Source organism: Elgaria multicarinata, chromosome 3, assembly GCF_023053635.1.
Source record: "Elgaria multicarinata webbii isolate HBS135686 ecotype San Diego chromosome 3, rElgMul1.1.pri, whole genome shotgun sequence".
NCBI lineage: Eukaryota > Metazoa > Chordata > Lepidosauria > Squamata > Anguidae > Elgaria > Elgaria multicarinata.
Genome location: NC_086173.1, coordinates 157,238,509 through 157,260,748, shown reverse-complemented (window position 1 = coordinate 157,260,748; position 22,240 = coordinate 157,238,509). Strand labels below are relative to the sequence as shown.

At 45.4% G+C, this 22,240-nt stretch overlaps 2 protein-coding genes across 2 annotated transcripts in view; both read right to left on the bottom strand.

Moving 5' to 3' along the window:
• Positions 1–22,240, bottom strand: part of LOC134395616 (zinc finger protein 197-like) — a 148,595-nt gene that overhangs the window by 87,937 nt on the left and 38,418 nt on the right. The gene's annotated exons all lie outside the window — the stretch shown is intronic.
• The window catches only part of LOC134396962 (zinc finger protein 420-like), a 46,850-nt gene continuing 26,261 nt past the window's right edge, over positions 1,652–22,240 (bottom strand). Inside the window, exons 7-11 of the mRNA XM_063123575.1 lie at positions 9,032–9,118; positions 8,583–8,709; positions 7,918–7,988; positions 6,679–6,832; positions 1,652–3,819 (exon numbers count right to left, since the gene is read on the bottom strand). Of these exons, the coding sequence (XP_062979645.1) occupies positions 2,300–3,819; positions 6,679–6,832; positions 7,918–7,988; positions 8,583–8,709; positions 9,032–9,118 (1,959 nt within the window). The 3' untranslated portion in view covers positions 1,652–2,299. The remainder of the gene's footprint in view (positions 3,820–6,678; positions 6,833–7,917; positions 7,989–8,582; positions 8,710–9,031; positions 9,119–22,240) is intronic.

Genomic DNA, 22,240 nt, shown 5'->3' with positions numbered 1-22,240 from the left:
AGCAGAAGAAAAGTAAAAGATATTAAAAAGAAAACAGGAGAAAAGGTTACATTGTTATTGGAGAAAGGATCTAGAATATGGAGGGGGGGGGAGTTGGCTTGCAACCAAAATGCTCGCCTAATCCCTGAGCTCTGCACTGACCCCACAAAATAATAAAAACATAGCAAACATTATGTCTGTAAAAGCCATAAAACTCTGCGAGATGTTACAGGGAATATCAGAGTAGAAACAAAGATCTTGCCTCTCCTATTTAGGTGAAAACACACAGCTACAGCCCAGGTAACTACTCTAGTGGACAAGGGGAATGCTGTGGACATAATCTATCTCTATTTCAGCAAATCTTTTGATAAACCTCCCCAAGAGCTCAGGCTGTGGTTACATTTAAAGATCGGGACATAACTAGTTGTATTTATAGAGCCAGGGAGTTATTTTCAGAAGTTAGGTTACTTATCCCAAAATTCTTTGAGAATCAGCCCTACGAGTCACTTTATGGCCCTGTTCAGAAGACATCTTAAAACATGGTAAATAAGGCAAAAAGCCTTATTCACTGTGGTTTAAGGTGTCTTCTGAACAGGGCCTATATAGTGCTTCAGCAGTGGGTCACAAGGGTAATGATCTTGTGATCAGGAACAGGATCAACAACCTTATTGATTTTAACTGGACTAAAGATTCTGCCCCCTCCTACTTCCAGTCAGAGACGCTGGGGTTTAATCGGAAAGGATCAGTCTCCACTTGTGATCCACAGGAAACCATGAGTGGAAGGGATGGAATTTTTATTCTACAGGGAAAAGCTGTAGTGGCTGCCCTCCAGGATGACCCCTGATCATCCTGGAGGGCAACCAGGATGATCAGGGGTCTGGAAACAAAGCCCTATGAAGAGAGACTGAAAGAACTGGGCATGCTTAGCCTGGAGAAGAGAAGATTGAGGGGAGACATGATAGCACTCTTCAATTACTTGAAAGGTTGTCACACAGAGGAGGGCCAGGATCTCTTCTCAATCCTCCCAGAGTGCAGGACGCGGAATCATGGGCTCAAGTTAAAGGAAGCCAGATTCAGGCTGGACATCGGGAAAAACTTCCTGACTGTTAGAGCAGTACAACAATGGAATCAGTTACCTAGGGAGGTGGTGGGCTCTCCCACACTGGAGGCCTTCAAGAGGCAGCTGGACAACCACCTGTCAGGGATGCTTTAGGGTGGATTCCTGCATTGAGCAGGGGGTTGGACTCGGCCTTATGGGCCCCTTCCAACTCTACTATTCTATGATTGTATTTTGGACATTGCCAGATTTTGTCCAGGCAGAGATTTTGGAAAGATTACATTTAAATCACTGATATTGGGGTAGGTCAGTTAAGCCATGAGCCTTAAATTCCAATTTTTCATGCTTGAATCAACTGATCTTAAACTAGCAGGTCTTTTGATCAATGAATATATTTTGGGTGAAGCTACACAGACAGAAAGCAAAGGCTGCGGCCTTAGCAGACATGCCCTGTGATCAGTGTTGTGATGTTGTACAATGTCACAAATTGCCCTTGCTCGCCATTTAGCCCTCCCCACCCCAAATGTAAACACAAGATGGGGAGGACAGAGTGCCTGTAAGTAGCAAAGAGGCCCCACGTTGTGCTGATTCTCAACTGCCTTATGCCATATCGGAGCCTTTTAAATTGATTTTTATTGTAAATGTCAACAAAAACAAGCAAAAGAAAGTGAGAAACTAAAAGAACCAAGAGAAAAGACATAACATGCATTAAAAGTCTCATTTTCAATTATTAAAACATTCTAGAAAAAGTGGATTAAAAACAGACCAAATATCCACATATATGTCCATTTGCAAGTAGCGCCTTTATGTCACCCTTTTGAATGTTGCTAGTGTTGTTAGGTCTTCAATCCATTGCATTATAGGAGGTGAGCATTGATTCTTCCCGTGTTGTAGGATCAACATCTGAATCTTACCACAATGCTAGAGGAATTCTACCACACTTGATTTACACTTAGTCACATGTGCTGACAACAAAAAATCGCATTTCAAAGCTAGACGAATAGGCATTGCACACAGAATCCACTAGATTCCCTCGGCGACATCAAATCCATCTGAAATCAGCTCCACTGGCAGCACTGTAGCTTTAGAATGATGCTGAGTATGCATGACTTAATTTGACTGCAATTGCTTTAATGGAGCAGGAAAACCTTAATGTTTCGCAGTTTAGAGCCTCACCAGACCAAGGAAAAACTCCTTTCTTCAATCAGTTTTCACCAAAGTTGGTCAAAAAGATATGACCTTGCCTTTTCAAAAATTGGAGTTTTACAATTTCTCCAATGTGTGAGTGCCTTGATGTCGAGTCAGATGTGCCTTCTGACGAAAACCCTTTCCACACTCCAAACAATGATATGGTTTCTCCCCTGTGTGAATTCTTTGATGTTCACGGAGATTGCTCGTGTGTCTGTAGCTCTTTCCACACTCCGAACAATGATAAGGTTTCTCCCCTGTGTGAGTTCTTTGATGACAAGTAAGATCTGACTTTTGGTTGAAGCTCTTTCCACACTCCAAACAGTAATAAGGTTTCTCACCTGTGTGAGTACTTTGGTGTCGAGTGAGATGTGTCTTCTGACGGAAGCGCTTTCCACACTCCAAACATGGATATGGTTTCTCTCCTGCATGAGTTCTTTCATGTTCACGGAGATTGCTCGACTGTCTGTAGCTCTTTCCACACTCCGAACAATGATAAGGCTTCTCCCCTGTGTGAGTTCTTTGATGACAAGTGAGATATGTCTTCTGATTGAAGCTCTTTCCACACTCCAAACAATAATAAGGTTTCTCGCCTGTGTGAGTTCTTTGATGATCAGTGAGTTGATGATGGGTCCTGAAGCTCTTTCCACACTCAAAACAAGGAAATGGTCTCTCTCCTGTGTGAATTCTTTGATGTTCACTGAGATTGCTTTTGTATCTGTAGCTCTTTCCACACTCTGAACAATGATAAGGCTTCTCCTTTGTGTGAGTTCTTTGATGTTCAGTGAGATTATGACTGTTCCTGAAGCTCTTTCCACACTCCAAACAATGATATGGTTTCTCTCCTGTATGAGTTCTTTGATGTAGAGTGAGAGTGATCTTCTGACTGAAACTCTTTCCACACTCCAAACAATGAAATGGCTTCTTCCCTGTATGAAGTCTTTGATGTTGAGTGAGAGTTCCCTTCTCACTGAAGCGTTTTCCACACTCCAAACAATGGTATGGTTTCTCTCCTGTGTGAGTTCTTTGATGACGAATAAGAGTTTTCGTCTGACTGAAGCTCTTTCCACACTCCAAACAATGGTACGGTTTATCTCCTGTGTGTGTTCTTCGATGAGAAGTAAGATTTCTCTTGTGGCTAAAGCTCATTCCACACTCCAAACAACAATATGGTTTACCTCCTGTGTGAGTTCTTTGATGCCGAGTGAGATTTCCTTTCTGACTGAAGCTCATTCCACACTCCAAGCATTTATATGGCTTCTCTCTTGTATGTGTTCTTTCATGACAGGTAAGAGGTCCCTTGCTACTGAAGCTCTTTCCACATTCCAGGCATTTATATATGGGAATGTTGCAATGAGCTTTAACATTTGATTCAGAATTAAAAGTTTTCCTATTTGTTTCAAATCTTTCATGTATTTCATTTTCTGGGGTTGTGATATCATGGAAGCCAATGCCCTGAGAAGCAAATGGATTATCACTTATAGTCTGATTTGTTTGTGTTTTCCTTCTCTGCTGTATGTTATTTAGACATCTGTCTCTTTCCACTGACATCCCGCATGTTTCTCTCATATTCTCAGCTTCCAACCTGTCATTTTCTGCAATGAAGACATGGAAAATGGTAGAGGACTGAATTAGCTACAGAACATCAAATAACTGAATGATCTTGATAAAGGGAGGAATGGAAAAGACTTAGAACAGATGCAGTTCTTACCATGGAAATTACCAGCTCAGGTGCTCGACTAGGAATCTCCGAGCCTTTCAGGAAAGAAGCAATCCTGAATCGGTGCAGACTCAGCACCTCCTTTACTGAGCACCCATCCCAAATGGCCCACTGTTACATTTGAGCTGGAACTGCCAAGCAGCTGTCAGAATACCATTGCTTTCAGGCCAGAACAGTAATTCTCACCACCTGGGATTTTTCCTGCAATTCCTTTGTGGCTTTGTAATATCAGACCCAGGTCTACACTACAGGACCCTCCTTGGTCTCCTGGGCTGCCCACTGATGGCAGGATTCCACCTGCTTTACAGAGCGTGGCAAACCCCGGGGTTCTGTTGCACTCAGGCAGGGAGAATCCACTCCCTTTCCATTCCTCCAATGCAGCTAAGGAGGATGTAATCTGGGTGTCTATGTGTGAAGAGAGTTTGCAGTTGAAGAGACAGACTAAGGCCCTTTCTACACCTAAGGGTTATCCCAGGAAAATGGAAGGATTGTCCCTGCCTGCTCCCGGGATCCCGTGTGTCATTTGGATGCCCAGGAACGATCCAGGGGCGATCCAGGGGAAAAAGGCAGGTGTAGAAACGGCCTAAGGGAGAAACTGTCTGCCTGCACTTTAACATCAGAAAGAGAGGCTCTTCTAATTTGCCCATGTGTGATAGCAGTTAGGTGGCTGATCACACAGGAGAGGGCCTTCTCTGCAGTGGCCCCGCACCTGTAGAACAAACTACCATCAGAGGTTCGCCATGCATGGTCCTTGCAGGCTTTTAAGACCTTGAAAACATTTTGGCCCTGTTCAGAAGACACTTTAAACCACGGCTTTAACCATGGTGAATAAGGCTTTTTGCCTTATTCGCCGTGGTTAAAGCCGTGGTTTATGTTTTACTGTGGCCTTCTCATAATATGAATACTGTTCCTGCTGCTATTGCCATTGTTGTTCATGTTCATTTTATTGTTGGCTTTGATTGATTTGTTATTTTATTGTGTTTATGTTTTTATTGCTTTCAATAGCTTTCAATATTTTAACTGATTTTATGTATTTTATTGTTGCAAGTGAAGGCTTCTGCCCTGAGAGGCAGCCAAGAAATGTTTTAAATAAATAAAATAAAAAATTGGCTTCTATAAGCTAATTTCATTTTGGGGTTCTGGCTACTGGGATTCTAGGTCATTGCTGTGCTTGTGGTTGTTACAGCTCTTAACATTTCCTGACAATTTGTTGACTGGATGCTGTTTGTCATTTTGATTCCTCCCTCTGTGTGTGTGTGTGTGTGTGTGTGTTTTAAACATTTTGTACTGATATTTCACCAGGATTAGGTCCTACGTGGATTGTTCTTGAAGGAAATGGAAGATTTTTGAATGCTTAATAAATAATACATTTCTCTCTCATTTAGTTTTTAAATCATTTTTTAATGCTTTATGTGTGTATGTTCTGTGTTTTAGAGTTTTAAATTTTGTACACTTGTTTTTACCTCAATTTTAGAATTTCTGTAAACCGCCCAGAGAGCCCTGGCTATGGGAGCGGTATACAAGTTTAATAAATAAATAAATAAATAAATAAATAAATAATTACATGTCCTGGTAGACTGATAAAAGGGATCTGCAGGTGATGAAATACATCATCCATCTTTAAATGGCCCTGCAGTAAAGGCCTTCAACTATGCCTTGAAAACATATCTGAAGACGCTGCATCGATGGTATAGAAGCCCAGTGCAAATGGCTCACATCACCTCAGGTAAAGTCTGACTACTGGCTGGGGTGTTCCACCAGAGGCACATATTATCACCTATGGTGGAAATGCCCACGGGTTCAACACTTTTGGCATATGGTGCATCAGGAATTATTACAGATAACAAAGAAAAATATTCATTTTACCCTGGAATTCATTTTATTATCCTTGTATTATAATAAAAATGAACTTATTGTAGCCAAATAATGAGTAACTTTCTTAATAGCAGCTGCGAAACAAACAATAGTACAACAGTGGAAAAATCTGGCTCATCTTGACAAAGAGGCATGGTAGAAGAACATATGGTCTACTGCAGTTTGTTAAAAAAATAACACATAAGTTACAGGTACTGCAAGGCAAAGATGAGCCACTAGTATTTAGTACTATATCGTGGAAATTCACTTCACACACAATTGACTCTGAGATGTTGACATATATGTCAAACACAGCTAGGGATATATGGACTGTATAAACGGTATGAATTTTCCGATACGGAATAGATCTATAGTAAATTTATAATAATATCAAGAATAAGGGCAATAAGCTTCACTCCATTGTTTTCTTAATTTTTTTCATTATTAGTGTTACTATTATTCATTTAGGAGAGGGAGGGAGATATATTATACTATATTATATTATAATGTTTGTGATATGTTGAATATATGAAAATCTTTAATAAAACATTATTTTTTAAAAACAACAACTATGCCTTGAAAACATGTCCATTCTGGGCTGCCTTTCTCTCATCTGTATTTTGCTGCTACTATTTTATTTTATTTTGCGGAGAGACTGAGCTGCCATAAGCTGTTGTGTGTTAATGTCCCGGCATGTTTGAAGCCTGGGTCTTTTAACTGCTGCCTTAATAGATTTATTTTATTTATTACATTTCTATACCGCCCAATAGCCGGAGCTATAGTTGATTATTTGATGACGTTAATATCACTGAAAGTATCTTATTTTCTTTTTGCATTTGGAACCTGAGAATCACATGTCCAGGAAAACAGGGAGCCTTACCGAGAGAGGCCATGAGCTCGCAGTTCTCCTCCATGACCTGCCTGTGCAGGGCTCTCTGGTCAGGATCCAGCAGGGCCCACTCCTCCTCCGTGAACCACACCGCAACCTCCTCAAAAGTCACCGGGCCCTCGATAAAAAAAGAACATGTTTCTTCCTGAAAAGGAAAAAAAAGATATCAAAAAGTGAGCTGGGCAGGGCATTATGCCGCAGGATTGAAACTTGCTTGCTGTGGAAACTAGTTGCTGGGGGAACAACAGCCAGAAACAGCTATGCCTGCCTGGTTCAGCTTGTGGGTTTCCCAAGAGGCATCTGGCCGGCCACTGTGAGAAACAGGATAACGGGCTAGATGGTCCTTTGGTCCCATCCAGCAGGGCTCTCTGAATGCTCTTAGCTTTGTGAGAACTACAGAGAAGGAGAGAAATGTATTCTGGCCCTAGGAGGTGAGAAGGAGATGGAGGCACCTGTTGTGTTTTTCAAAACCTCCCGCCTTCTTGGGAGACAATAAAACGCCTCCTTGGGAGACAATAAAACGAGGCCTGCTAGGTAATCCACAAAGTTTTATTCAAACAACAAACATCTCTTCCCACCTGAAGAGAGTCTAAGCTCTAGGAACTTGCCTCTAGGCAAAATTATGCAAACTAAACGAGACAAAGAGTGAACAAGCTACTCCCATGGGGTTGCCCTCCCAGACATTCAGAGGAGGGCAACCAGGATGATCAGGGGTCTGGAAACAAAGCCCTATGAGGAGAGACTGAAACAACTGGGCATGTTTAGCCTGGAGAAGAGAAGATTGAGGGGAGACATGAGAGCACTCTTCGAATACTTAAAAGGTTGTCACACAGAGGAGGGCCAGGATCTCTTCTCGATCCTCCCAGAGTGCAGGACACGGAACAACGGGCTCAAGTTAAAGGAAGCCAGATTCCGGCTGGACATCAGGAAAAACTTCCTGACTGTTAGAGCAGTACGACAATGGAATCAGTTACCTAGGGAGGTTGTGGGCTCTCCCACACTAGAGGCCTTCAAGAGGCAGCTGGACTACCATCTGTCAGGGATGCTTTAGGGTGGATTCCTGCACTGAGCAGGCGTTTGGACTCGATGGCCTTGTAGGCCCCTTCCAACTCTACTATTCTCAATAATAAATCTACCCACTAGGTACAGGGCTGGCCTTGTACCTATACCTGTCATTATCCAGCACCCAGGCAGTTCCCTGCCTATCTCCACAGTGATCATTCTGCCTACCTGATCCAGTTCCACTTCAACATAGTGAAAAAGAGACAGCTCTGAACCTATATCCGGCATCGTTGCTGTCCCTGCGTGAGAGAAAACAATGAGAAGTCAGTAGCAAATGTTTGTCCCAAGGATTATTACGATACTAAACTCATTGGAAGTAAGTCCCTTGAAACACAAAATGATTTATTTCTCAATTTTATATTGTAGATTTAATATCTTACATATTGCATTTTATGCTGTATTTCCCCCCCGCCCCTCCCGGTTTAAATTTTTGTAAACCGTCCAGAGAGCTTCGGCTATTGGCCATATAAAAATGTTTTAAAAAAATCAATGCATAAATAAAATGCTTAGAATTGCACTGGAACCGATGCGGTCTAAGTACACCATGGCGTAACTAGATGCTGTATCTTCAGTTTGCATTTTGAGAATACAGTTGGGCAAAAATGCACGTCTCCATTTGTGCTCTAAGATGCAAATCTAAAGTGTTGGTGCCCATGTATAAAGTCCTCAAGTGTTGAAAAAGAAACGTAGTTTTGAACTGTGGAAAAGTTCTGGAAACAGGCATCTCCCCCCTGAAACAATCTGGGAGGAACATAAAAGAGCAGAAGGTTCTCCTACATTCTACAGACAATGAAACCAGGTTGAAACACAGCCGCCTCAAAATGAATCCTTACCCTGCAAGGCAAGACGTTCGTCACCCTCCTGCCTGATCCCTCTTTGTGGGGGACCCTCTCTGGCTCCTGATGGAGCTTTCTCTGCTGCAGGGAAATCGGGTCCAAATTCTGCAAACAGACTCTGTACCTGAAAGAGCAATGAGGATCCAATGGAAGAGAAGGGTTAGAGAAGGAATGAGCGGCAAAAATGTCAGGGGGAAAGTATGGGACATCTCTCCTGGGGCGATTTCCAGAACAGGTTGGGTGATTAGTAGAGGTTTTCCCCCCCTTAATTCTCCCTCCCATTCCAGGCCCCTGGGATGCAATGCTCTCACCACCTCCACCTCCTCCTCCTCTTCCTCCTCCTCCTCCTCCTCCTCCTCCTGTTTCATGTCCTCTGCCTGGCTCAGGAGGAAGCCTTCTGCCAGGGCCACTGCCTGGGAACCGGTCTCCGCTCCGCATTCCTTCACCCAGCTCGCCATCTCCGCTGGCAGGATGGTCAGGAACTGCTCCAGGATCACCAGGTCCAGGATTTGGTTTTTCGTGTGTCGCTCCGGCTTCAGCCACCGACGGGAAAGAGAGTGGAGCTGGTTGCAAATCTCTCAGGGCTCCTCAGTCTCCTGGTAGCAGAAATGGCTGAAATGTTGGAACTGCTCCTCTAAGCCAACCATGCCCTCACCCAGGACATTCTGCTCTGTCCTTTCTCAGGACAGTGATTTCCCCACTGCTCCCCATCTTAATAGCATCAGGGTCTCTTAGTGCTTGAGGGCCAACAGAGCTTTGCTTGGTTATTTTATTTGTGTTCCAAAATATCCTCAAACTTTTCCAAAGAAACTCTCGTCTATTCTCCTCTATTTGGGACTGGTTAGGCCTAATCTTGAGTATTGTGTCCAGTTCTGGGCACCACACTTCAAGAAGGACACAGACAAGCTGGAGTGTTTTCAGAGGAGGGCAACAAGGATGATCAGAGGTCTGGAAACCCTATGAAGAGAGCCTGAAAGAACTGGGCATGTTTAGCCTGGAGAAGAGAAGGCTGTGGGGAGACATGATAGCACTCTTCAGAATCGGACTCAAAGAGTACTTATCAATGGAACCTTCTCAAACTGGGGAGAGGCAACGAGTGGGGTACCACAGGGCTCAGTCCTGGGCCCAGTGCTCTTCAACATTTTTATTAATGATTTGGATGAGGAGGTCCAAGGAACACTTATCAAATTTGCAGATGACACAAAATTGGGTGGGATAGCTAATACCCTGGAAGACAGAAACAAACTTCAAAGTGATCTTGATAGACTGGAGTGCTGGGCTGAAAACAACAGAATGAAATTGAATAGGGATAATTGCCAAGCTGTACACCTAGGAAAAAGAAACCAAAGGCACAGTTACAAGATGGGGGATACTTGGCTCAGCAATACTACAAACGAGAAGGATCTTGGAATTGTTGTAGATCACAAGCTGAATATGAGCCAACAGTGGGATATGGCTGCAAGAAAGGCAAATGCTATTTTGGGCTGCATTAATAGAAGTATAGCTTCCAAGTTGCGTGAGGTACTGGTTCCTCTCTATTCGGCCCTGGTTAGGCCTCATGTAGAGTATTGTGTCCAATTCTGGGCTCCACAATTCAAGAAGGACACAGACAAGCTGGAGTGTGTTCAGAGGAGGGCAACCAGGATGATCAGGGGTCTAGAAACAAAGCCCTATGAAGAGAGACTGAAAGAACTGGGCATGTTTAGCCTGGAGAAGAGAAGATTGAGGGGAGACATGATAGCACTCTTCAAATACTTAAAAGGTTGTCACTCAGAGGAGAGCCAGGATCTCTTCTCGATCCTCCCAGAGTACAGGACACGGAATAACGGGCTCAAGTTAAAGGAAGCCAGATTCCAGCTGGACATCAGGAAAAACTTCCTGACTGTTAGAGCAGTACGACAATGGAATCAGTTACCTAGGGAGGTTGTGGCCTCTCCCACACTAGAGGCCTTCAAGAGGCAGCTGGACAACCATCTGTCAGGGATGCTTTAGGGTGGATTCCTGCATTGAGCATGGGGTTGGACTCAATGGCCTTACTTTGCCTTACGATTCCAACTTTGCTATTCTATGATTCTGTGGTGGCAGCAGTGAAGGACAAGGGTGAATAAAGAGTGCTGGGCTGGTGGTTGTGATGCCAGAAAAGGGTCAGTGAGCAGCATTCTGACAAATTTCCCCCTATTTGGGTTCCTTTAATTATAGATAGGAATAAAGGAGGACAAAAGGGGGTCGTAACACTGGGCAGTTTACCATAGGACTGAAACGTCTGTTGGCCTTATAGGCCCCTTCCAACTCTACGATTCTATGATCCTATGAGTCTTCCCTCTTCTGTATCTGGAGAGATATTAGTGTATGTGAGCAGTGCTACTAAATCTCTGCAAAGACAAGGCTTTGTTCTGCTAAGGAATTATCGTACTGTCGAGACAAGATGAAAATGGGCAGGACTCCAGCTAGTAAGCCAGTCTTGTCCTAGAACAAGAAACTAGAGACGTGGGGAGAACCCTTCACCTGAGAACCACTGATCAAAATCCTTCCCTGGCTTGAGAGTCAGAACACTTCTCACCCCACCCCCACATGCAGATCCACCTCTAGCCATTCATCCCGCTAAAACAGCCTTCCTCAACCTGGGGCGCTCCAGATGTGTTGGACTACAACTCCCAGAATGCCCCAGCCAGCTGGCTGGGGCATTCTGGGAGATGCAGTCCAACACATCTGGAGCGCCCCAGGTTTATTTATTTATTTATTTAATTTATTTATTACATTTTTATACCGCCCAATAGCCGAAGCTCTCTGGGCGGTTCACAAAAATTAAAACCACAATAAAACACCCAACTGGTTAAAAACACAATTACGAAATACAGTATAAAAAGCGCAACCAGGATAAAACCACACAGCAAAGTTGATATAAGATTAAAATCTTATTAAAATCTTGAGGAAGGCTGCGCTAAAAGTACATTCCCACTCCTGGCCTCTCTCTTCCCTGTTCTTTATCCAATTCCCCAGCCACACACCCTCTCCGTGACACCTTCTGCTCCTGCCATATTCTACTTGAGCCTCTCTTTCACTCACCTATCTTAAAATTGGTTTAAATTATGGCTGTCAGTCCTTTAAAGAAATCTTTATTTGATTAGCCATCTGATTGTGAAAAGTCAATGGATTAATCAACAGAATTCATGAATGCATATTAAGCTAAAATTTCTGATGAACACATACATTCCTCTTTACTTTAGGCACTTTGTTTTATATGATACAATTGAAAAGATCCATAATATTTCTCTATGATTTTCTGCCTCTGCAGATGTAAGCTCCATTATTCCTAACTATCATAGTTTAGGGTGACCCTATGGAAAAGAGGACAGGGCTCCTGTATCTTTAACAGTTGTACAGAAAAGGGAATTTTAGCAGGTGTCCTTTTGTATATATGGAGAAGCTGGTGAAATTTTACTTATTTATTTGTTACATATTTATACTGCCCAACAGCCAAGACTCTCTGGGCAGTTTACAATTAAAAGCATAATATACGAAATCAAGATTTAAAACATTTATAAATGTCATATAAAACTAGAAAGCTTGTCTACAAAGATATGTTTTCAGGAGGCATTTGAAGGATGTTACATTTTCCGCCTCCCGAACCCCACGAGGGAGGGTTTTCCAGAGGGTGGGTGCCGCTAAAGAGAAGTCCCACCATTGAGGTTCTTCGTGATGACATTGTGTTCATCTTGGAATGATGAGCAGGGCCTCCTCTGATGATCGTAAACGTCGTCTGGGTGTATATAAGGGAAGGCGGCCTGCTAGGTATCCTGGCCCCATCTTGTTTAGGGCTTTATAGGATAATAACATAACCTTGTATGAATTCCCTCTTCATCATAACAGTTAAAGCTGCAGTAGCCCTGTACTCTTTTTTATCTGGTCAAGAAGGCAGGGCTCCTGCAGGTTTAACTGTTGTGATGAAGAGGGAATTTCACCAGATGCTGCAGGCAGACAAATGACACCTGCTGAAATTCCCTTTTCTATGCAACTGTTAAAAGATGCAGGAGCTCTGTCCTCCTTTCCATAGGGTCACCCTATCATAGCTAGGAGCTGCCTCACTGAAACAGAGCAAAATTTCTCCCAAGAGGAGTCCACAATTTCGTGCCCCACAGCCACTACTTTGTCCAAGTTTGCTTTTTCCTTTCTTTCTTTCTGTTCAGACTTTTTCATACCTGAAAAACGGCGGTCAACTGTCACTGCTGAACTTTGAAACTAAGAATGTGGTGCCTGAATTTGCTTTCTTTCCCCCCTCCTCCTCCCTCCCAATCCCCATTCCTTTTGTGCCATGTCTTTTAGATTGTAAGTCTGTGGGCAGGGACTGTCAAGAAATATTTTTGCAAGCCACCGTGAGAGCCTTTTTTGGCTGAATGGTGGGATAAAAATGCTTAAATAAATAAATAAATAATAAATAAATGCCTATTTTTTTATTCTCTATAATTTTGCCTCTCCCACTTTTTAAAATCCAGCTATTATCAGCCTTGTCTGGCTTTTCTCTGCAGCTGCCTCTCCCTTGCAGGCCTCCCTTTTGCTGCGTTTTGCAAAAAAAAAAAAAAATCCATCCATCCACCCACCCACCCTGCGCCTCCCCACTCCGCCCGGTAGTAAAATGCTAATAATAGTCATTTAAATAACTAAGAATTTGCTCCCGCTTCCTGGGCTCCCGACATTAGCTGCCTCGTGGGAGGGCCGGCCTTGCAGGGGCACCTCGTGTCTCTCCGCCCACCTTTGTTTGCTTTTGTCAGTCCGGCCAATCCAGCGGGGAATGACGGAGCATCTCAGCCACATGCAGGATTGCATCAGGCGACCCACATTTGTGTAGGGGGCGGGGGGAGCAGAGCCGCATCCACGGGGGGAGGATTTTAACCCGCGTAGAGCAGTTTAATGAATGAATCAGTCTGAGAAATGGACTTGATCTTCCAGTTCCCCTTTAAACACACCCCGCCGTCGCCGCCGCAAATGTGGGTGACCTGCTAAAATTGGGCACCTGGTCTTTTGAAAGTGGGGAGGAAGCTCCGTGATACTGTGGGGTGGGGGATCCCAAGTAGGTCAGCCGCACAGGTCACCCACCTATGGGGTAAAACGGGGGGCGATCCAGCTCCTCTCCATGACGCAAAACCATATAACGCTCTGACCTGCCGGAGGTTGAATTTGGGCATCTTCACCCCCGCCATAATCTCCCCCCACCCTCTCCTGCCCCCCATGTCTCTCCCGCTGCAACCCAAGGACCCGCCTTCAGCCCAATGCACAAGGCAGGGAGGGGGTCTCACCTGAACCCAACCCAGGAGGCACCGATGCAACACCTGGAAGACGCTTAAGCTCCTCTTTCCTCTGGAGAAAAAGGGGGGAGGCAGACAAGAAGGGCCTTTTCGGATGGGGGGGGAGGAAAGCGCATTTCCTGTGGAGGACAGGACCCCTCCCTTCCTCCCCAAATCCCCTTCCTCTCTAGGCATCCAGCTCGATCCCGTTAACCCTTCGATGACCACGCTGCAAGATCCGTTCTCTGCATCTCTCCCAAGCGGGCCCGGGGAGCGTCTTGCGTTGCATCACGTTGGGCTGCTGCCGGCAGCGATTTCTGTTTTCTGTTCTGGACGTGATGAATGAAACGGTTCAGCCAGGGCGTGTTTTGTTTTGTTTTGGCTGTAAAACTTGGGACAGTGTAAAAGCCGGAACGAAATGGGCCGGAACAACACCTTATATTAAAAAAAAATGCAAAAAAAGGGGGGGAAAGAAAAAAAAGTGGCATTTGTTAGAAACACTTCAGCATGATATTTTAGGACTAAAACCCTTGCAATATTGTATCACTATTAACCTCATAACTCCCAGAACAACATCCAGAACAGAATGGGTGGCCCGGAACAGCCACTTCTGAATAACTGAAATCAACCAAACTCACCTCTCACACATAGAATCATAGAATAGCAGAGTTGGAAGGGGCCTACAAGGCCATCGAGTCCAACCCCCTGCTCAATGCAGGAATCCACCCTAAAGCATCTCTGACAGATGGTTGTCCAGCTGCCTCTTGAAGGCCTCTAGTGTGGGAGAGGCCACAACCTCACCAGGCGACTGATTCCATTGTCGTACTGCTCTAACAGTCAGGAAGTTTTTCCTGAGGTCCAGCTGGAATCTGGCTTCCTTTAACTTGAGCCCGTTATTCCGTGTCCTGCACTCTGGGAGGATCGAGAAGAGATCCTGGCCCTCCTCTGTGTGACAACCTTTTAAGTATTTGAAGAGTGCTATCCTGTCTCCCCTCAATCTTCTCTTCTCCAGGCTAAACATGCCCAGTTCTTTCATCCTCTCTTCATAGGGCTTTGTTTCCAGACCCCTGATCATCCTGGTTACCCTCCTCACATTACTAGGTGGGATAGATATAATAAGCCACAAAAATCTGCGGAAACCACGTTCCGGTACCCCTTTGGGGCCATAGTCCATTTTGCACAAAACAGGCCAGAACAGCAGCTTCCAACTGAGACAACTCAACCAAACTTACACCTGACTAGGTGTCAAAGATATAAAAAGCCACAAAACTTCCACTGAAACTGTGTTCCAGTACCTGTTCTGGGCCACAGTCCATATTCTGCAAAATGAGCCGGAACGGCAGTTTCTAAGTGAGGTAATTCAACCAAACTCGTGACTCACACATTACTAGATCGGAAAGATATAATAAGCTCTGAAACTTCCATGAAAGCCGACTTCCGATACCCGTTCCAGGCCATAGTTCACATTCCCAAAATTAGCTGGAAAAGTAAATTAAGGCTGAGCAAAATGAGGTATAATCCACAAAGAACACCGAAGAAGGAGCTGAGGGCTGAAATGCCTTGGAGTTCTTTCATTACATTAAAGATCTGTTTTCTATCCTTTTGACCTGGGCTTTTTTGGCAGAACACTTACCTAGGGAGGTTGTGGGCTCTCCCACACTAGAGGCCTTCAAGAGGCAGCTGGACAACCATCTGTCAGGGATGCTTTAGGGTGGATTCCTGCATTGAGCAGGGGGTTGGACTCGATGGCCTTGTAGGCCTCTTCCAACTCTGCTATTCTATGATTCTATGATTCTATTTCCTGAGCCAGAGCCCTCTCCCGAGTAGCTATATGGCCTTTCTTGCTGAGATGATACAGGTGTTTCAGGGATCCTCTGAAGGCAGAAACAGGCAATTCCTATATTTGCTGACTTCACCAAGGGACGAGTTCCATCTGAGAGTATGCCAGGGCTTTCTGGCTCTGCATCTAAGACCTAGGTTGGAACGAGGCTGCCATCCTCGATCAATTCCAGCCGGGTCTGGTAGATCCTAATTAAGGTGAATGAGCCTTGGACATACCTATGAAGTTGCCAGACCTGATTAATTGTTGTCTCCGCATAGAGGGATGTTTGGAGTCCCAGAAAAGGGCTCGTCCCTGCCTGGGCCATTCTCTGGGGACGATGGTGCTGTAGTGCCAAGTGCCTGGGCCACCCGAGAAATTGGTTAGAAGGCCATAAACCCATGCAGTTTGTTGGGGCACAGGCTCCTCTCTCAGCCCAGGAGAAGGGCCACCGCCGCCAGCTCCGCTTGTGTTTGGATCGTGGCCAATTGGGACACTCTGCTGCAGTGCATCCAGGGAAAATCTTCAGTAATTGGATGATAGGAAAATCCACGGGCTCCACTGTGATGCGCCCCACAGCAGTTTGCCCTACATCACAGAGGCACTAACCCACAAACGGAAGCCCCATCTTTGCTAACTAGTCAGTTTGCCTCTCCGGCAAGGACGTATTTTCCTCTTTCCAAAGCTGCTCTGATCCTTCTTGAAGCCATTGATGGACGCCCGTTGACACCTGGCCCCGTCCAACATGGAATTCAGGATATAGGACTGAAATCCAGAACCATGGGCAATGGCTGTCCTTTAATGAGCTCACCTCATGCCACTTTCCAATTGTATTGGGGACTGCCTGGCTTGTTCAACACAATCCTTTTAACCATTGCAGTATGGTTTGCCCATCTGATTCAGTTCAGCCAACTGCTGAGAGACCTGCTTCCAGGGTCACGTGATCCAATCTGCAGCCACTGTCTCTCCCCTGAGTCAGGACCACAACTTCCCAACAAGAATGCTCATTTTTAAGACATCTTCAAATCAGTGGGAGAAGAAAGCCTGCCCACCCCTTATCACCACTATGACTGCCCCATGGACCATAGAATCATAGAATCATAGAATAGCAGAGTTGGAAGGGGCCTACAAGGCCATCGAGTCCAACCCCCTGCTCAATGCAGGAATCCACCCTAAAGCATCCCTGACAGATGCTTGTCCAGCTGCCTCTTGAAGGCCTCTAGTGTGGGAGAGCCCACAACCTCCCTAGGTAACTGATTCCACCGTCGCACTGCTCTAACACAGGCTAAACATGCCCAGTTCTTTCAGTCTCTCTTCATAGGGCTTTGTTAGTCCTCGTCCCAGGACTTTGCATCCCTGGGGGCCAGCTGCATTCCCTGTCAGAGCTTGAACTTGCAGCCCTCACGGAATTGGGGTAAACATCTAAAGCAAGCATTCCTTTGACCTTCCACCTCACCTGCCGGGGTACCTGCTTGGTTCATCAAAAGACAAGTGGGGAATTACAATTGTGCAACAAGTACTGAAATATGGGAAAGGTTATCATCTAGAGGAATGCTCGTGGGAGCCTCCATGCATGTCCAGGCGCATCAACTCATCCAGAAAGTTCACAAATGACATCACTCAAAGCCTGGACCAGGTCAGGTGAGATGGGGTGTGCCTAGAGACGGGGAAGGGATCTTGTCTCCTAGATTGGAGGCTCCAGAAGACCCTGTGTGGTTGGATTAAGACAAAGCACACATAATATCACCTCAGGGGGCATCCTCAGCACCTCCTTTTATACCTCCATCTTCCCCTCTTTCTCAGCTCCCAAGACTACGGAACCCTTGAAGAGCTCCAGTTAATAGGCAACGTAGGTGGAGCCACTGAAAGACCAGGCACAACCTCCTTTCTTAAGGCCTATGTGGACTACAGACCTTCTCCTGAACAATGTGAGGAACCTCTAGCCACCACTTCATCCACAGGGCTCTCCAAGGTCCTATCCCTGTCTCCGATGGGGATCCTGAATTGTTCTGGATGGTGATCCAGAACAGACAGTGAATGCTGAGTGCGCACCAGTCCCCCCGGGCCTGACACCAAGTGAGGAAACCCATTTCTAGAGCTTCAGGGGAGGAAGCATTCGCAGCCAATGCCCCTCCCTTTGTCCAGGTCAAGGGAACATCTCCATGTGGCACAATGAAAGGTGCAATGGGAGACAGGGTGAAGAGGTCAAGGGACCCTTGGAAAGGCTGCCTCACCTCAAACCCTAACCACTTCTCCTAGGCCTGGCATCAAGTGAGGAAATCCATTCTTAGCGCTTCAGGGGAGGAAGCACTCGCAGCCAATCCCCCTCCCTTCATCCAGGTCAAGGGAACATCTTCATCCTCCTCCCTCGTCTCCGTCTCCATGTGGCACAATGAAAGGTGCCTGGACTTGGCATTGGGAGAGCCTGCAATGGAAGACGAAGTGAAGAGGTCAAGGGACTCTTGAAAAGGCTGCCTCACCTCAAACGCTAAGCCCTCCCCCTTATTCAGAGGGGGGTTTAGCCCCACGTCTGCCAGAAGCCCCACCCCATCCCCGGACGTCCCAGAGCGAGGCATCACCTGATGGGGGTCATGGGACTCCCCTATGAATTTGTCTGTTTAGCCCCTGTCATACATGTGGGGCGCTGCAAGCAGTTAGGTACAGGGGTTAGGGGTGTCCGTTGCCCAGAAATCTGGCGCCTTTGGCCTTGCCAGACTGCCGCGGCATACCAGACTCGGCTTGCTTTTGTGACTAGAGCCGTGCAGTTTCCTCTACTTCTGGGGACTTTTTACACATTTGTTTGGTCTTTGCTTAAATTGTGCAAATAGGGATTTGCATACATTTCACCTGTTAATTATGCAGATTTGCCTAATTTACAGCTAAATTTGGGGTAGGGGTCAACAGGCAGGAGGGGTTGACACAGCAGTCAGGGGACAAAACACAGCCAGGCACTCACACGCGTTACACTGTCTGGAAGAAAAGTGACACAGAAGAGAGCTTCCATCACAGGGCAAGATCTGGGAGGTAAGGTAGCAGACCCCATCCCAACATGTCCCAGTTTCACAAGTCCTGCCCTGGATAGACAGTTTACCTGATGGGATCGTGTGACCCCTCCACAAATTGATCATGCTATAGTGGCTGAAGATGACCAGGTGGCATGATGAGTTTGTGGACAGGTCACCTGCCCTCATCAGGTGATCCCTCCCTCCAGGGTAGGGAGTTTGGGCATGGGGTTGGAAAAGGCCCTATGGGGTCTCTTCTAGTCCTCCACATGTACAGCAGGGATCTACACCCCCATCCTATTGGAGGTATGATGACTTCATAGATGAGTCACAGGACCCCCATCCAGTGATCCTTCCTTCTGGGGCAGGACTCCGGAAGTGGGACTTCCAGGGATGGGGTCAGACTTCCAGCAGAGGTGGAGTTAACCACCTCTCCCATTAAAATAAGGCTCAGGGCTTCCAGTTTGATGCGACGTAGCCTTTTTCACTCCTCCTGGGTATCTTTTTCCCAGGGCTTGTGGAGGGATATGACCTCTCTCTGCCCCAATGCAGGCTCAATGAGCCACAGAGATGGTGTCCTGAGGAGGCACCTTATGGGTGCTGTAGACCCACCACAGCACTCAAGACCCAGTGGAGGGTCGTGCCACTGGCATGTGGACTCCCATCTTGCTCTGAGAGGCGAAGACGCAGACTCAGCTTCTCCAAGACAAAGAGTTGTTTGTCTTTTTCATGCTTATTCCATAACTTCATTGATTTCATTGTTCTAATAATTCCATGTAAACTGCTTTGTGATGTCAGTCTATAAAGCAATATTGAAATACCTTTAATAAATTAATTTCCAATTGCTCATTGTGTGAATGAACTCATGGCTAGTTTGGCCCTCAGGCTGAGTATTTCTGCAAGATTGCTGTAGCTGCAATAAGTCCGATGACTGGTTTACTTCCCAATGTAATCCCACATGGCCTTTCTCATCTCCCCATTCCATAGTGAGACCATGGCTTCGACGAAATCGCCAGCCCTATCAGCCGGAAAATCCCCCAGAGCATTCAGGAATCCTTCAGATTGCATAAGTCTCTGGGGGTGGACCATTTTAATTGGTCCCCCACCCCTGAAGGGAGGCTCTGCTACCAGCAAACCAAATTTCACAAGGAAATGATCTGTCCATAACGGGGTTGTTGAAACACCCCCCCTCCCCGTGACCTGCCACATGTGTAGGGCCAACAATGTACTGAGACAGCCCCATGTTTGTCATGGTAGCCATGAAGTCCTGAGCAGGCCCTGTCAGGACAGCCTGGGCAAGGATATTGAAGTTCCCCAAAACTACAGTGCTAGGGTTCCCCAACACCTCCGAGCCCACCCCAGCCAGCTTGGGAAGGGAGACTGCTGGGCAGTGGGGTGGGTGGTACACCAGAAGCATACCTGTACTGTCTCCTTGGCCCAGCACAAGGTACAAACTCTCAAAACTGGTGCTAGGATGGATGGGTTTCGTCTTAAGAAAGATTGAGGGGAGACATGACAGTACTCTTCAAGTCCTTGAAAGGTTGTCACACAGAGGCGGCCCAGGATCTCTTCTCGATCATCCCAGAGTTGAACCCATTCATCCCAAATTTATTTATTTATTTATTATTGCATTTATATCCCGCCTTTTTTCCTCCAAGGAACCCAAGGCGGCATACATAATCCTCTCCATTTTATCCTCACAACAACAACCCTGTGAGGTGGGTTGGGCTGAGAGTGTGTGACTGGCCCAAAGCCACCCAGAGGGTTTCCATGGCCGAGTGGGGACTAGAACCCGGATCTCCTGACTCCCAGTCCAACACTTTAGCTACTGCACCACATTTCTCCAGAATAAAAACACAGAGAAAACAGTTTGTGTAGGGTGAACACATGAAAAGGAGGACAGGGCTCCTGTATCTTTAACAGTTGTATTGAAAGGGGAATTTCAGCAGGTGTCATTTGTATATATGGAGAACCTGATGAAATTCCATCTTCAGCACAACAGTTAAAGCCGCGGGAGCCCTGCCCTCTTCTGTACCTGGTTAAGAGGGCAGGGCTCCTACAGCTTTAATTGTTGTGCTGAAGAGAGAATTTCACCAGGTGCTGCCTGCATAACTATGACACCTGTTTAAATTCCCTTTTCAATACAACTGTTAAAGATACAGAAGCCCTGACCTCCTTTTCATATGGTCACACGAAGTTTGTGGCAGAGCCGATTTATTGAAAGCAAAGAGCCTACTTCACACAGGCAAACTGAGGCAGCCGTCAATTGCAATCAAGGACTGCAAGAAAGAGAATGAGTTTGGGTCACATAATCATAGCATACTAAGTTCACAGAACCAAAAGAGAGCCGGGTGTTGTTTTTTAATGCTTAAACAGAAACACTCCAATGTATCCAGAGTGCATGACAACACAGAGAGCAGCATTTGTACACGAGCCCATTTCTCCAAGATTTCAATTAAAGGGAGGTTAGAGACCACAAAACCCATTTCACACACAGGGAAACTGAGACAGCAGGCAATTAAGAGTAAATAACTGCAAGCAAAAGCGTTTGGTTGACATAATCACAGTTTTTATTTTAATTGTGGCCCAGCAAACATTAAACAGGAGGAATTTAGCCAGAAATATATGTTCGTTTACACCAGCAAAAAGAAAGGATTTTTTTTAAAAACACACACCACATATTCACAATGTGACTGAGAAGCATTATACAGCAAAACAAAATGGACTCTAGGCCCAAATTTACAAACAGTTCAACCCACCAACACTAGGGTGACCATATGACCGGATTTGCCCGGGTTTTTGGTGACAAATCCGGGAGGGGAGGGGAAATCCGGATTTCCCTCCCAAAGAGCAGCTATAATGGGAATTAACAAAAATGCTTATAACTCCGTCATTTTTTAAGATAAAGACATGAAACTTGGCACAATGGTAGCTCTTAGGACGGGCTTTAGTCATACCAAATTTGAAACAGATCCGTTCATCCGTTGATTTTTTAGGATTTTTTTAAAAATTGAGGTTTTAAAATTATTTTTAAAATCATCATTTTTAAAGATAAAGAGATGAAAGTTGGCACCATGATAGCTTTTAGGTAGAGCTTTAGCCATACAAAATTTGAAACAGATCTGTTCATCCATTGATTTTTATGATTTTTTTAAAATTTGAGGATTTAATTATTTTTTTAAAAATGTTATTTTTAAAGATAAAGACATGAAACTTGGCACCATGATGCTCTTAACAAGGACTTTAGCTATGCCAAGTTTGAAACAGATCTGTCCATCCACTGAGTTTTAGGATTTTTTAAAAAAAGTTTGAGGTTTTAAAATTATTTTTTAAAAATAATTTTAACATTGCAACCATGTTGTCTTCCTTTTTGGTTTCCAAAATATGGTCACCCTAACCAACACCAACCCCCTCCTCTGACCCTGCAAATGTATCCAGAGTAACAATACAGGGGGAGCCATTTCTGGTGGAGCTGGGTTCTCCAAAGTCGAAAGAAAAGCTGGAGGTGAGGGGTGGGGAAAGGATAGAAATCCATTCCTTACACGCATATGC